Here is a 12803-nt window from a genome sequence, read left to right on the forward strand (position 1 = left end):
TAAGCTGGGTGAAAAATGAGTATTTACTGTTACAGGACTGAGTTTCCCATCTTTTACTGGTGTTTACAGTAACTATTGGCCCAGTGCACAGGAACACTGTACACAGCCTGATGATTTAGATCACACACATACGTACACATACATTTGGAGATGGGCTAGGAGTGAAGAACTGCTACCATGCCATGCATTTTAATTCAAATATAACAAAGTGTCTGATCTACGCTACTCCAGGGACCATTTACAACCTGGACCACATCTAACAGGATCAAGCACTTACCTGTGATGACTTTTATCTTCCAAGTGCATTACAAGTAGTCTCAAAGTAGTTGAAATGTAATGATTGGGTCTGTGCTACAGGCACAACAATGAAAAGTGGCTGGAGAGCCACAAAACTCTGATGCCAGTGTTAAACATCAGAGTATCTGGGCTTTGAATTTATTGTTCTCAATTATTGTTCTGCAGTCATCTAATGTAGTAAAAATACTTCCCACTTCTAATTTATATAAAATCTGATGTGCTCAGTGACTTAGAACTGGGTCTTGTCAGCTCTTTAAATAACCTATCTGTAGGGAAGAGACAACTAACAGGAGACGAACTTGTATCACGAGAAAAGTTGAACAAGTGCAGGAAATAATAAACCCTGAAATAAAACTGTTGGTGAACTCGGAACTTTTGCTTCATATTTCAATGCAGCATGGGGCTAGGAAACAAGTCTTTACTAATGCCTTTTTAACTAATCATTTATGAAGTTTCTCCCTCTCACTGGAGTGTGGTCTTTTCTGATATCTGCAAGTGTGAGGCACAGTGTCAGACGGCTCAAATCAAACCCTAGATTTAAAAAAAAAACCAAACCAAAACCCCAAACCCAACACAACTTCCAAAAAAAGGAACATTAAAAATCGAGGATTTGGAAGGCAGAAAAGATACAGATCTTCAAAAACACTACTTCCCATAAATAATGACAGTGAAACTGGAGCATTCAAGTATAAACAACCCTTATTTCAACAAAAAATAAAGGTCACATTTTCAAGAACAGCCTGTACAACTATACTTGAGAATTATGACTGCATTTTCCTACTCGTCATTGAATAGCAGGGACCCTTACACTGTACAAACAGTATGTACCACACAGAGGGAAGAGTGGGGAGCACCCCACCTACACAAAATAAAGTCTGATCAAGCTAAAGATTTCAAGCATGAAGACTATTCAGAAAGTGGCCCTAATGAGATAATCTTTATATGTTTTCCAAGCATGTTTCTAGCACATAAAGCAATCATTCAATGTCTCCCACTAGCAAACACTTTGAAATTTATCTTGACTTTGATTCCCCAAGAGGGAATCTCAGAGCTGGTTTTGGTAACAGGCTCTTTTCAGTCTTCATGTATGTTAACAACCATCCCTGGGATGCTGTCTGGCTGTTAAATGATCTCCGGTTTTCGCAGATCCAGGCACCTACAGAGCCATCTATTTTCTCAAGTTGAGTGTCAGTTCTCCAGACCAGAGAGTTTGGTAGTGAAGATACATTAACTACTACTACTACAGGAACGCTCTTCAGGTAGGACTATAATATTGCATAGTTAAAAATAAAGCCTAGATTTCATTCATTATAGAAATGTGCATCATATAATTATGAATTACTATCTCACTGTGATTCAATCTGAATTTATGCTAGAGTTTCTGACCTTTGATTCAAAACTATTATTTTTTCATTTAGATTTTCCTTCTTCAAACTTTTCCTTCTTCCCTTTAACTTGAAAAGGGCAGAGCCAAAACATAATGTGCTTTTACCACCCATGCAACTACAAACAGGCAGCACCAAAATAAGCATAAAATTTAAGAAGTGTTTGTAAAAAATGTATTTGCAGTAGTTTTGCTCTTGAAAACACAGGTGCCTCTGACAGACATCACTGTGCCACATACATGATTATAGAGTTCTTACTAACAAAGTTAGCAGCTATTGATGGACAGACAAGATTCTTTTGTTTTCTAAAAATGGTCACCTCGTCTTCTGCATTAGCATTTCCTGATTCAGTGCGAGCTACTAGCAACTTCTACATATAATAAGGAACAGACCCCTTAAATTTTTTCTGAGGCTGCATTAGACCCAGTAGTAGACATTTCTTACAGATCAACAATCAGCCAGGTACACCTAACGCATACATAGCATGTAATTGAAACAGACTTCACTTAAACTTCAGAATGGCTTGGACTATTACCTTTTTGTGTGTGCATGAAAGAATGAGTCCACTGTGAAGGTCATTTATATTAAAGTGAAGGAGGCTTTGTTACTTTAACCAGCACAAGAATCAGTCCAGGCAGCTTTCTGCTTGGTGAAATTCTCACCAGTTGCTTCGCTGCTCAGATTTTACAAAGAACAGAGCCTCTGACTTCAGAGGTACATAAATACACACATCCTCTTTTTCACATACAAGAAAGATGTATGTTTCTCTGTACAGAAAGTAAAATGGGTAGGTGGAAGATATTTAGCTTTGTAGGACAAATCCTGCATTCACTTCTATCTTACACATTTCTGCTGAATTCAGCACTGCCTCTGAGATTTAAATTTGTCTAGTAATAGTACTTTGTGACTAATCTGGTATGGAGTCTGCTGGACACAGCAAAGCTGTGTGGGCTCCACTCTGAATGATAGAATAGGTCTGCTTGGAGGCTTCTGTGTGAGAGGATGAAGAAAAGATAGGAGGAGGGGGAGCTGAAGTGGACACTGTTATACTCTGGCCTCCATCACTAACCACAGTCACTTCTGTTGCTCCTTCTTGTATCAAAGCATTCAGGCCTTCTAAGTCAGAGCAGCTGATTCCAGAGCTGGTGATGAAAGCCTGGTTTGCTGAAGCCTCATGACTACTGACAGGAGCAGCAGGAATCAGAGTTTGATGTAAAGCACTTCCATCGCTTTGGTCATGGGTTGTGAGAAGAACTGTTGGTTGTGCCACAGGCCCAGCTTCACTTTGAGATATAGGAGGTGGAGGTGGTGCCAACAAACTGACTTGGCCCAAAAGCTGCAAGCGGCTGTTGGCTGAGAGGTCTTCCTGAGTCTGGCCAACTAACGTAGGAGGCACGACATTCACTGATGCAGCCTGGACTATACTGTTAGTCTGAGGTACCTGGTGTCCCACAATGATCTTGACCCTTCCCTCGCTGTACGGAGAAACCTGAGCAGCCTGAAGTGGGACCTGGAGATGACTGACAGTAATTGGGGCGCTGGTCTGCCGACTAGGATCCATCTGGAGCTGTAGAACAGCCAGTTCATTATTTTTAGATCCATTATACATACTGTGCTGCTTCTTATGACTCCGAAGAGAATCTTCTCGGACAAAGGAAGCATCGCACAAGTCACACTTAAATGCTTTCTTGGCATCCAATTTGGCAACTTGCCTGGATCCACCTTGCTTTGGCCTATCTCCTTCCTTCTTCTCCACAGTTTGCTTCTTGGTCTTGACTTTGTCACCATGAGCTTTCCTCACATGAGTTGTCAGGTTGCTCCGCTGCTTGGTATCAAAGCTGCAGAATTCACATTTGAAAGGACGGTCTTTGCAGTGAATACGCTCATGCACTTTCAGAGCTGCCTTGTTGGAGCAAGAGTAGCTGCACTCTGAGCACTTCACTGGTTGTTCAGGCTGATGCGTTCTTATGTGGTGCCGAAGGCTTGTTTTGTTTCCACACTGAAATTCACACTCTGGACACTTGAGAGTATTTTCCATGCTGTGTTTGATACGAATATGTGATTTCAAGTTTCCTTTCATGGCACACCGGACCTCGCAGAACTCACACTTGTAAGGTTTCTCACCAGAATGCACACGCATGTGCCTCTTCAAGTCTGAGTTGATTTTAAATTTAGCAGGACACATCTGACACTGGAAAGGAGCATCTCCTGTCAGTAAAAACCACAGTTCGTTATAGATGAGACACCAAGATCCACTGGAGACACCAACGCTGTAATGAATTATGTACAGCTGATGTGTTCTAAATACCCGCAAACTCCCAACAAATTTTTAAGATGTAGAGAACTTTAATGACACAGTATTTAATTGCCCTGTCTGACATATTTGTGTGCAAACTCTCCACGAGCATGTCTGACAACATCTGTTGCTTTTTCATGTCTGCATCTTAGATGCAGTCTCCATTTTTAGTGCATTTTGTCTGTAAAACTGTTCAGCATGCTCCAGAAAGTGACCGAAATTTCTCATTTCCCCCTCTTCAGCAACTGTGTGTCCCATCTAGTGCTTAAAATTAATAAAAAAATAACACTGTAGCAGCTGCTGCATTTTTGAAGCTTAAGAAAACAACATAAACATGTCCATATCTTGGGTTTACCACAGGATCTACGGGGAGGCTTGCAGGTTAACTTTAAACTAGGTAAATGGTAGGCTACTGCAGAAACAGATGCTTAATGGGCACCAGGCTTACTGCTCAGCCATATATTCCTTACTGCCTTTCTTGTACATTTGTTCACATGGTGAGTTACATTAGCTGACAAGAAAAACTGATTATTTTTTTTTAGCCTGGTTCTTGCAGTGCAACACAAATACTATTGCTGGTGCAGGAAGGCAGTGGAAACTCTTGTCAGGACATAGGGAGATGCGGGGACAAAAGTCCATACCTAGGTCAGTGTCAGGTGACTGCACCACCAGAGCATTACTACAAAAATAAAAGGAAAAAACCAACCAAACAAAAAAGGGGATCAGAGCAGCTACATAAATGCAACCAGCAAAGACAAATGCGAGACTAATGAAACATGCATGCAAATACATGACTCTAGGGAAATGTGCTTATACAGAGAAGTAACATTAAGCTTTTGTTTTTCTGGCATTACAGCAACGAAGAAAGAGATATTTGCACTATGTATCATACCTAATAACATTCCACAGATCACTTCAAGAAAATCTAGTATCAGTCTGGATTCACGCAAACAAGTATACAAAATAGTCACAAGTGCCTTTTTTCTTTTTTTTCTTTTTTTCCTGAGAGCAATGCTGATTCAGAAACCAAACAATAGTAGTTGAAAGTTAGGTCAAATTCTTAACTGATAAAACATGAAAAATGAACACACTCCTCTGCAAGAGCTCTGTAAGTCTATTTATGTCAGACTACTTACAAGAACAACCACTAAGCCACTATTTTGCATTTTTTCTATTTGCAGGCTTGTGTCACAACACCCAGGAGCAAATGAAGCTGTAGCTCTGTTTAGTCCCTAATCAATTTCCAGAATAAAGACCTGGCAACTCTGTTGTGAAGTCACCGAAAAAAATCCAAAGCAAACCTTCCTACCCAACTAAATAACTGGTTTTCTTCTTTAATCTAAATACGTAATTGTCTAAAATACTTGAGCATGAAATCGTTAACTAGATATTATTTTGAAAAAGTCAAAGAATTGTGTTATTAGGTTCTAAGACACCCTTGGTGAGAGAGGAAAATGAGAGTGTACTTACTTCAGCAAGCATTTATCTTCTTTAATAATCAAACGGCAAATGCCTGGTTTATTTTACAAGTTAATATTTTATAGAGTTTGTGATAGCTGTATAATTTTGCATAATTTGCTTATCCAGCTACATATGTCATTGGTTTAGCTGCGTATTTTTCAAATCAAGTTGTGGCCTACTGTGCTAATCCATGTATCTGTTTAATAATTGAGATGCATGGTGTATTATCTATATTAAACAGATTTTATTAATGAAGATGCACTGTTTGTTCATCTCGTTTATTTTACAATCTCCGCTGCATACTCAGCTACTGATGTTTTATCTACTTTGCTGATGAAGGCACAGTATGTGTTTCAATGACTTAATTCTCATACAGGGTAGTACAATATATGAAAAAGAATTGGTAATTTTACTGAATATAGCAAAGTATGTTGGTTCCGTTTATTTAAAGAGAGGTCTATAACTTTACATTTATTTCTTTACAATACAATAGAAATTAAAAAAGAGGAGTGATCCTGGAATTATTGGTTGTAACAGTGGTTTTACTCAGACTAACAGGAAACTAATCTTTAGATGAGTAGTTCAACAAGTAATGCTATGTAGATGATCTCACTCTGAGCAATGTAGACTACACTCAACCTTCTAGAGTATGACTAATTTTAATTCCAGTCAGCAATATATTCTACATACCAGTCTCACTTTTCTCCTAAAACCGGCTGCGTGCTTAACAGTTTTGTAACCTAACAAGGATGAAATGATTAGTTTCGAAATTCCTGTGCCACTTTTCAGGGAATCAAAAAACTCCTTTTACGGAAAAAGGATTTATTTTGGAGAAATGGAAGAGACAGGTTTGAATTTTAGCATAATTCAATTGCTTATGATACACGAGACTAATCTGCCAAAAAGAAAGAAGGAAGCCTAAACTGCTTCTCAACTATTGCAATATTCAATGACACAAAAACCTAACTCTGCTGGAAATACAAGAGAATCATGATCATTCACAGGCTCTCTCACAGCCAAATTCAAAGCATACTGGGCCATGTACACAAATGTACAAGCATGCGTGCTCTTATATGACATGGGGAAAATGCAGTACCATATTCTCTGACTAGTATGCTTACTAACAGATAACTTCTCATAACAACCCATACCATCTTGACGGACCATCACATCTTCTTATAGAGCAGTAGAGAGAGGGAAACCTGTAAAATAACTGCCTGACAGTCCTACCTATTCCATCACAGCAGACTTGTGAAGTATAAAATATTCTTTTCTGCTAGAGACAGACTGGTTTAACCTTGCCCTCCTTCACAATGCACAAGGGATTTCTTTCTTTTATCTACTCAAAATAAATCCCATCTTGCACACATCTGAACTAATGTTGTTTAGTACTTGAATTTGGAATCAGATGTAGGATAGGCTCAAAGCTAATCTAGTAATCACTGAACCATAGCCACCTTGCAGCTAAAATTCACCAAACTAATCAAATGTATAACAGACAAAACAAAAACTAATTTGGTACCCTGGATTAGGTGAAAAACAACATACAAAGACAACTATAAAGCAGTATCTTTAGAGCAAATCTCTTCTAGGAACAATCTATAAAAGGGAAATCTGATTAAAATAAAACTTAAGGCAAACAATGCAAATATAAAATGATACGTTTATAGGGCTGAAGGCTAAAGCTTCTTAGCCACAGAGCAAAAATTAAATGGGCAGAATGTAATTCTGGCTGCTCATATGACGTTGCTAATGTCCATCAGTCTGCAAATGGCAGATACCACAAACAAAGGTCAAAAAATGATGTAACTTAAGTTGCTAATTACTTTCTAATTTACTGATGCAAGAAAAACTAAGGTATGCAGCTGAAGTTTACACTGATATAACTAGCTCAATTACAAGGTAATTTTAGTGTTTCTAATATAGTGGACCTGATTTGAGAGATGCAGATAGGAACCTAGGTTGTCTTATCTCTTAATCAGTCAAGTAGATCCTACAGTTCTACTGGTTTGAGAGCATCTAACAGATAGTTTCAAAATCAATTTAGAAGAAAATCTACCAAGAATCAGATCTGTCTTTTGATTGCTTCCAGGTATTTTTAGTACTGTACTAGTACAGGTTGGGGGTTGACCTGCTGGAAAGTAGCGAAGGGGAAAGGGACCTGGGGGTCCTGGTGGATAGGAGGATGACCATGAGCCAGCAATGTGCTCTTGCGGCCAAGAAAGCAAATGGCATCTTAGGGTGCATTAGAAAGGGTGTGGTTAGTAGGTCAAGAGAGGTTCTCCTCCCCCTCTACTCAGCCTTGGTGAGGCCGCATCTGGAATATTGCGTCCAGTTCTGGGCCCCTCTGTTCAAGAAGGACAGGGAATTGCTTGAAGGAGTCCAGCGCAGAGCCACAAAGATGATTAAGGGAGTGGAACATCTCCCTTATGAGGAGAGGCTGAGGGAGCTGGGTCTCTTTAGCTTGGAGAAGAGGAGACTGAGGGGTGACCTCATCAATGTTTACAAATATGTAAAGGGTGGGTGTCAGGATGATGGAGCTAGGCTTTTTTCAGTGATATCCAGAGATAGGCCAAGGGGCAATGGGTGTAAACTGGAGCATAGGAAGTTCCACGTTAACATCAGGAAGAACTTCTTTACTGTAAGAGTGACAGAGCACTGGAACAGGTTGCCCAGGGGGGTTGTGGAGTCTCCTACACTGGAGATATTCAAGGCCCGCCTGGACAAGTTCCTGTGTGATGTACTGTAGGTTACCCTGCTCTTGCAGGGGGGTTGGACTAGATGATCTTTTGAGGTCCCTTCCAACCCTTGGGATTCTGTGATTCTGTGTGATTCTGTATAGCTGTATTGCCCTACTAGATTACTATGCCCAAGAAATTCACAGAAGCTGGATGCCTAAGTGCTTCTGTGAATTCAAACAGGCCCTTTCTGCAATCTTGACACCTGTATACCTTTTAAAAAAGGCCCTTCCTATGACCTTCAAACCTTTTCAGATCTGAATTTCAGTATCAACTTACCTGTGTGGGATCTGAGATGTACGGTTAGCTGGCTGGAGTTGCGGCTTGCATAAGGACAGATCTGGCATTTAAAAGGACGCTCATTGGAGTGAATGCGCTGGTGCTTGTTGAGGCTGCTGCTGTCAGCGGCTGCATAGTCACAGTGTTTACATTTGTAAGGCTTCACCCCAGTATGAGAACGCATGTGCATCTTCAGCTTATCTTTACGACTGAAACACTTATTACAAACTTCACATTTATGGGGCTTGTCTCCTGAAGCAAACAGAAGAGCATCAACACATCATGAATTTTTGCACCATAAGGATGTTGTTGCAATAAAAAAAAAACCCCACACTGAACACTTAACAGAACTGGAACTGGTTTTTAAAAGCTGGACATTGGGTTTCAGCAGCCATCCTGTTAGCCAAGAACTCTTCTATGCTCTAGAAGGCTGCATGCACAAGTGCAACATATTTAGAAGACCATTTGAAACTTTCTCCCTTTACAACTCTGAAATTGCAGTTTAGGGGAAGGGAGGTAAAATGTTGGAATCACTGTTCCACATTAAGAAGAAACTAGGCTTATGCATTACCACCACACTGCACCCTGATAAACACATGGTCTGCACCTCAGAAATTTAACTGTGCCTTAAATCAGTGCACAGTGTTCATGAGTGGTACTGCCCATAATGGAGTATGTCTTACCCACAAAGGGCAATTCCCCAGGCACAGAGAACTACAATACAGGTACAAACATACATGTATGTCCTATCTACAGAGACTTTATTTTGTGGAAAAATACCTTTTGGCAAAAAATCAAACCAAAAATAAAATACAGCAACTATATAAACCTGTGTGTGTTCGTAGATGACGTTCCATATCCTTCATACCATAGGAAGTCTTGAACTGGCAACCTGGCAATGGTAAGATCAAGATCATGAAATTCAAGGAAAATGTAACAAAATAATAAAAATATTCTACCATATTCTCAGCATTATGTTTATAAATTCAGTATTAATAGAAAATGAATTCCCTGTCTTGTTTACTCACATCTACTTAAAATAGTGACCAGCTTACCTACGAGCTTCAGTTTTCTAATGCTTCCCCTAGGAGGGAATTCACTCTCTACATTACCTGTAGATTTTCTGTAAGCTTTGAAACTAATTCTCTGGAATCTCTGCCTACGATCTGAGATGCTCTTTACAGTACACAGGGGATGCTGGGAGAACTAATTAATTCCACGTAAAACTTCAAGTTAGTGCAACTGGGAACTTTGGTAACAGCACACCATTCAGGAATTCTGCCTAAAGTGGAAAGAAAGTGCTACATTTTCAGAGTACAGAAATGAACACTATGCATTTGAAATGTGCCTTTCAAATGACGGCAAACTTGTGAAAAGAGGCTGTAACTTCTGCTACCATTAACAGGACTATTCACTTCACGGCTATCTCTACAGACACTTTCTGCATATTGAATGGTTTTTACTCATTAAGGTCTCAAATACATCAGTTCAATTTGTCTTTATAAAAATGCTAACTGACCAAAGACAAAACATATAATACGAAATGCACGCGTAATATTTCTCATGTACAACAATGCCAGTTAGCAAAAAGGTATCAAGACTCTGCTGTTACACTGCTATGGTGTAGACATAGGCCAATGTCTGCAGCAAACTCCCTGCAGCATTGCCAGACTGAAGTCTAACGATATGTAAAATCAATAGTAAAACTACTCCTGGTACCAATGGTAGTACATCACACCCTTTGTAAGTTGCTTTCCAGGTTCTGCACATTGTAAGTACGTAAAACAGAGCTACTGTGTGTATCAACTATCAAAACCTATCAATTTTAAAATGAAGAGGAAGAAAGTATAGTTCGCATCTTACCTGGATAGCAGCAGTTTAGTTTCTTCTGTGTATGTGAGGAAGTGGATTTTTTTGATCGTGGTTTTGGTGGCGTAGAGACAATAGAAGCAGTTGGAGGCTCACTGCTCTCACTAGGCAGGTACGTTTGATAGCCATGCTCAAAAACAAACTCTGGTGCAGAAACTAAACACATAAAAGAGCTTAATTTGAGAACATTAACTTCTCCAATCAGAAAAACCTAATTATTTTCTAATTTCATTAATTACTTCTCTACTCTGCTTTTTTTCCAGCAAAATTCCTGTTCCTGGCTTCCTATTCACCTGGGTGAAGGGGAAGGGAAAATGTCTTTTCTCTCCCTTACTATCCTGCAATCAGTGAAAATTCTGTCAAGATGAGCTATGCTGAACTTAGTACAAGCCTCCATAGGCTCACTTGTCCCCCTGAATCCTATCTGACTGCACTGTTGTTTCTTCAGCAGTTCATTATTTTTCTGATGCTTGTCCAGGTCTTACATTAATAAAGGTATGGTTAACACTGACTGTGCTACAGCCCAAACAGAAGAAATCTCAAATTATTTATATGGCAAATATTGTCAAAGAGGCATCACATAAACAATTTCTTTTTAAACTGTTAAAAAAGTTCAGTGTTTTTCAACTATACAGTTTTTAGCTGTTACTCACAAGAATAACAGATGAAACAAACTCAGCCAAAGAAGCAGCTTTTAAATCAATTAGACAACGCTATACCTCAAAAGGGCAGAGGGATATAACTGCCCTTGTTTTAAAGATGAGTAAATATGAAGCAGAAAAATGACTCATCCAAAACCCACACCGAGTTTCAGGGGTTATAATATAAAAATTCCTGGAAGTGAGCCCTGAATTCAGTCTGTTTCACTGCTCTTCCAGATTCTCTGCCTAATCCGCCTATCCAAATTAAACTCAAATAATTTGGATTTTAATAAAGTCCCAGACCAAAATAAAATAAAATAAAACTATATATAGAAGGGCAAACCTTCACACACAGAACAAAACTCTAGTTTTATTTAAATGTCTCCAGGATCAGGACCTCACTTGAGTCTTCGCATAGGCAGAAATTTTGAGTAATATTTTTCCTGCCAATTAGTTGTCGGAGCAATGTTAGAGAATGCAGTGTTCTCATATAAAAAGGCCTGGATTGGCGCCTGACGGCAATTCTGTGTCTGTTTTTCATCAAAAGCACTCTTAAAAAAATAAAATGCATAGTAATTTGATTATATTTAAGAAGTATTGACAATTTTAATTAGTTTGCACAATTTGGTTATGCACCACATCAGATTTAACCAATTCTCCAAGTAAGTACACTTGTATCTCAATTAGCAAATTAACTGTTGTCATACCAAACCAAGATGGCAGCACACCACTTATTATTCTTCCTTTACCTGCAGATATGTGATGACTAATGTGAAAATTGTGATTTTAGCTTAGTGTGATGGGGCACACAAGCAGAGGGCTGTATAATGCTGCCACTTTGCATGAGTTGAGTGTTTTCAAGCTGCTGGTCTGTAACACCACGGTACCTGTTATGGTTTGGGTCTCCGAAGCGATAGTCCTGGTTGTGGTCTGTGCCTGTGTTGATGGCACTGTTTCTTCCGACACAAACTGGACCGTGCTGGTGGCCCCGGCCGTCGCACTAGTGAGCTGACAACCACTTTGCTTATGCCCAACGAAGGCATCGAGGTTATTGAACTGCTGTTTGCAGATGCCACAGATGTGGATGTCAGGGGTGAGCTCCACCAGCACGGTGGTGCCCCCAGGAACTGTGGGAGCAAAAGCATGGTCAGGAGCTTGTCCAGAGGAAACGGGAATGCATTAAACCACTCAAACTGACACACAGACGGCCACTGACCAAGCGCCCAGGCCGCGGGGCAGCCCCTTCGGTCCCAGGGTGGCTTGACCCCGCTTAGGCCTCCAGGGTCCCATTGGGCGTTGCGGAACCCTCAGGGTGGGCCTGTCAAAAGAACGGGCAGCCCGTGCCACCGGACACGCTTCCCCCAAGGCCTCAGCGTCTCGCGGAGGTCCGCGCCGCGCGGAAGGCACTCGCCCGGCGGCCGCGGCGTCGCTCCGCAGAGCTGGCCGGAGCCGCCAGCCCAGCGGCCCGCCGGCCCTCGCCGCCGCGGCGGCCGCGGAGCTCACCCAGATTCCCGGGTTCCCCCCCCCCGCAGCCAGGTTCCCGGGCTCCGCTCCCGCCCGTTTCATGCTCTACTCAGGTTTCGGGGCCTCCCTAGGCCCCGGCTCAACTCGGTTTCCGCCGTGTGAGCCCCGGAGCGCGCATACCTCGCGGGCGCGCAGCGGCACTTACACTGCACGGGGCCAGGGAAGGCCGGCGCCGCCCCGCCGCCGCCGCCGGGGTTCATGGCGGCAGCGAGTCCTGCACGCCGGCTCCAGCAAGGGGCTTATTACCGGCGGGGAACCGCTCCCCCCGCGCCTCTCGGCCGCGGAGCAAGGCGGATGTGAAGGAGTCGAGCAT

At 41.3% G+C, this 12803-nt stretch overlaps 1 protein-coding gene across 1 annotated transcript; it reads right to left on the minus strand.

The window, feature by feature from the left end:
- Nucleotides 1–978: 978 nt before the first annotated feature.
- Nucleotides 979–12803, minus strand: ZFP64 (ZFP64 zinc finger protein). The gene is made up of 6 exons (XM_065691662.1): nt 12636–12803; nt 11854–12093; nt 10320–10481; nt 9286–9348; nt 8457–8708; nt 979–3890 (listed from the first exon to the last, which is right to left on the minus strand). Exons 1-6 carry the CDS (start codon nt 12688–12690, stop codon nt 2590–2592), a joined length of 2073 nt encoding a protein of 690 aa, XP_065547734.1. The 5' UTR covers nt 12691–12803; the 3' UTR covers nt 979–2589.

Source organism: Lathamus discolor, chromosome 11, assembly GCF_037157495.1.
Source record: "Lathamus discolor isolate bLatDis1 chromosome 11, bLatDis1.hap1, whole genome shotgun sequence".
NCBI lineage: Eukaryota > Metazoa > Chordata > Aves > Psittaciformes > Psittacidae > Lathamus > Lathamus discolor.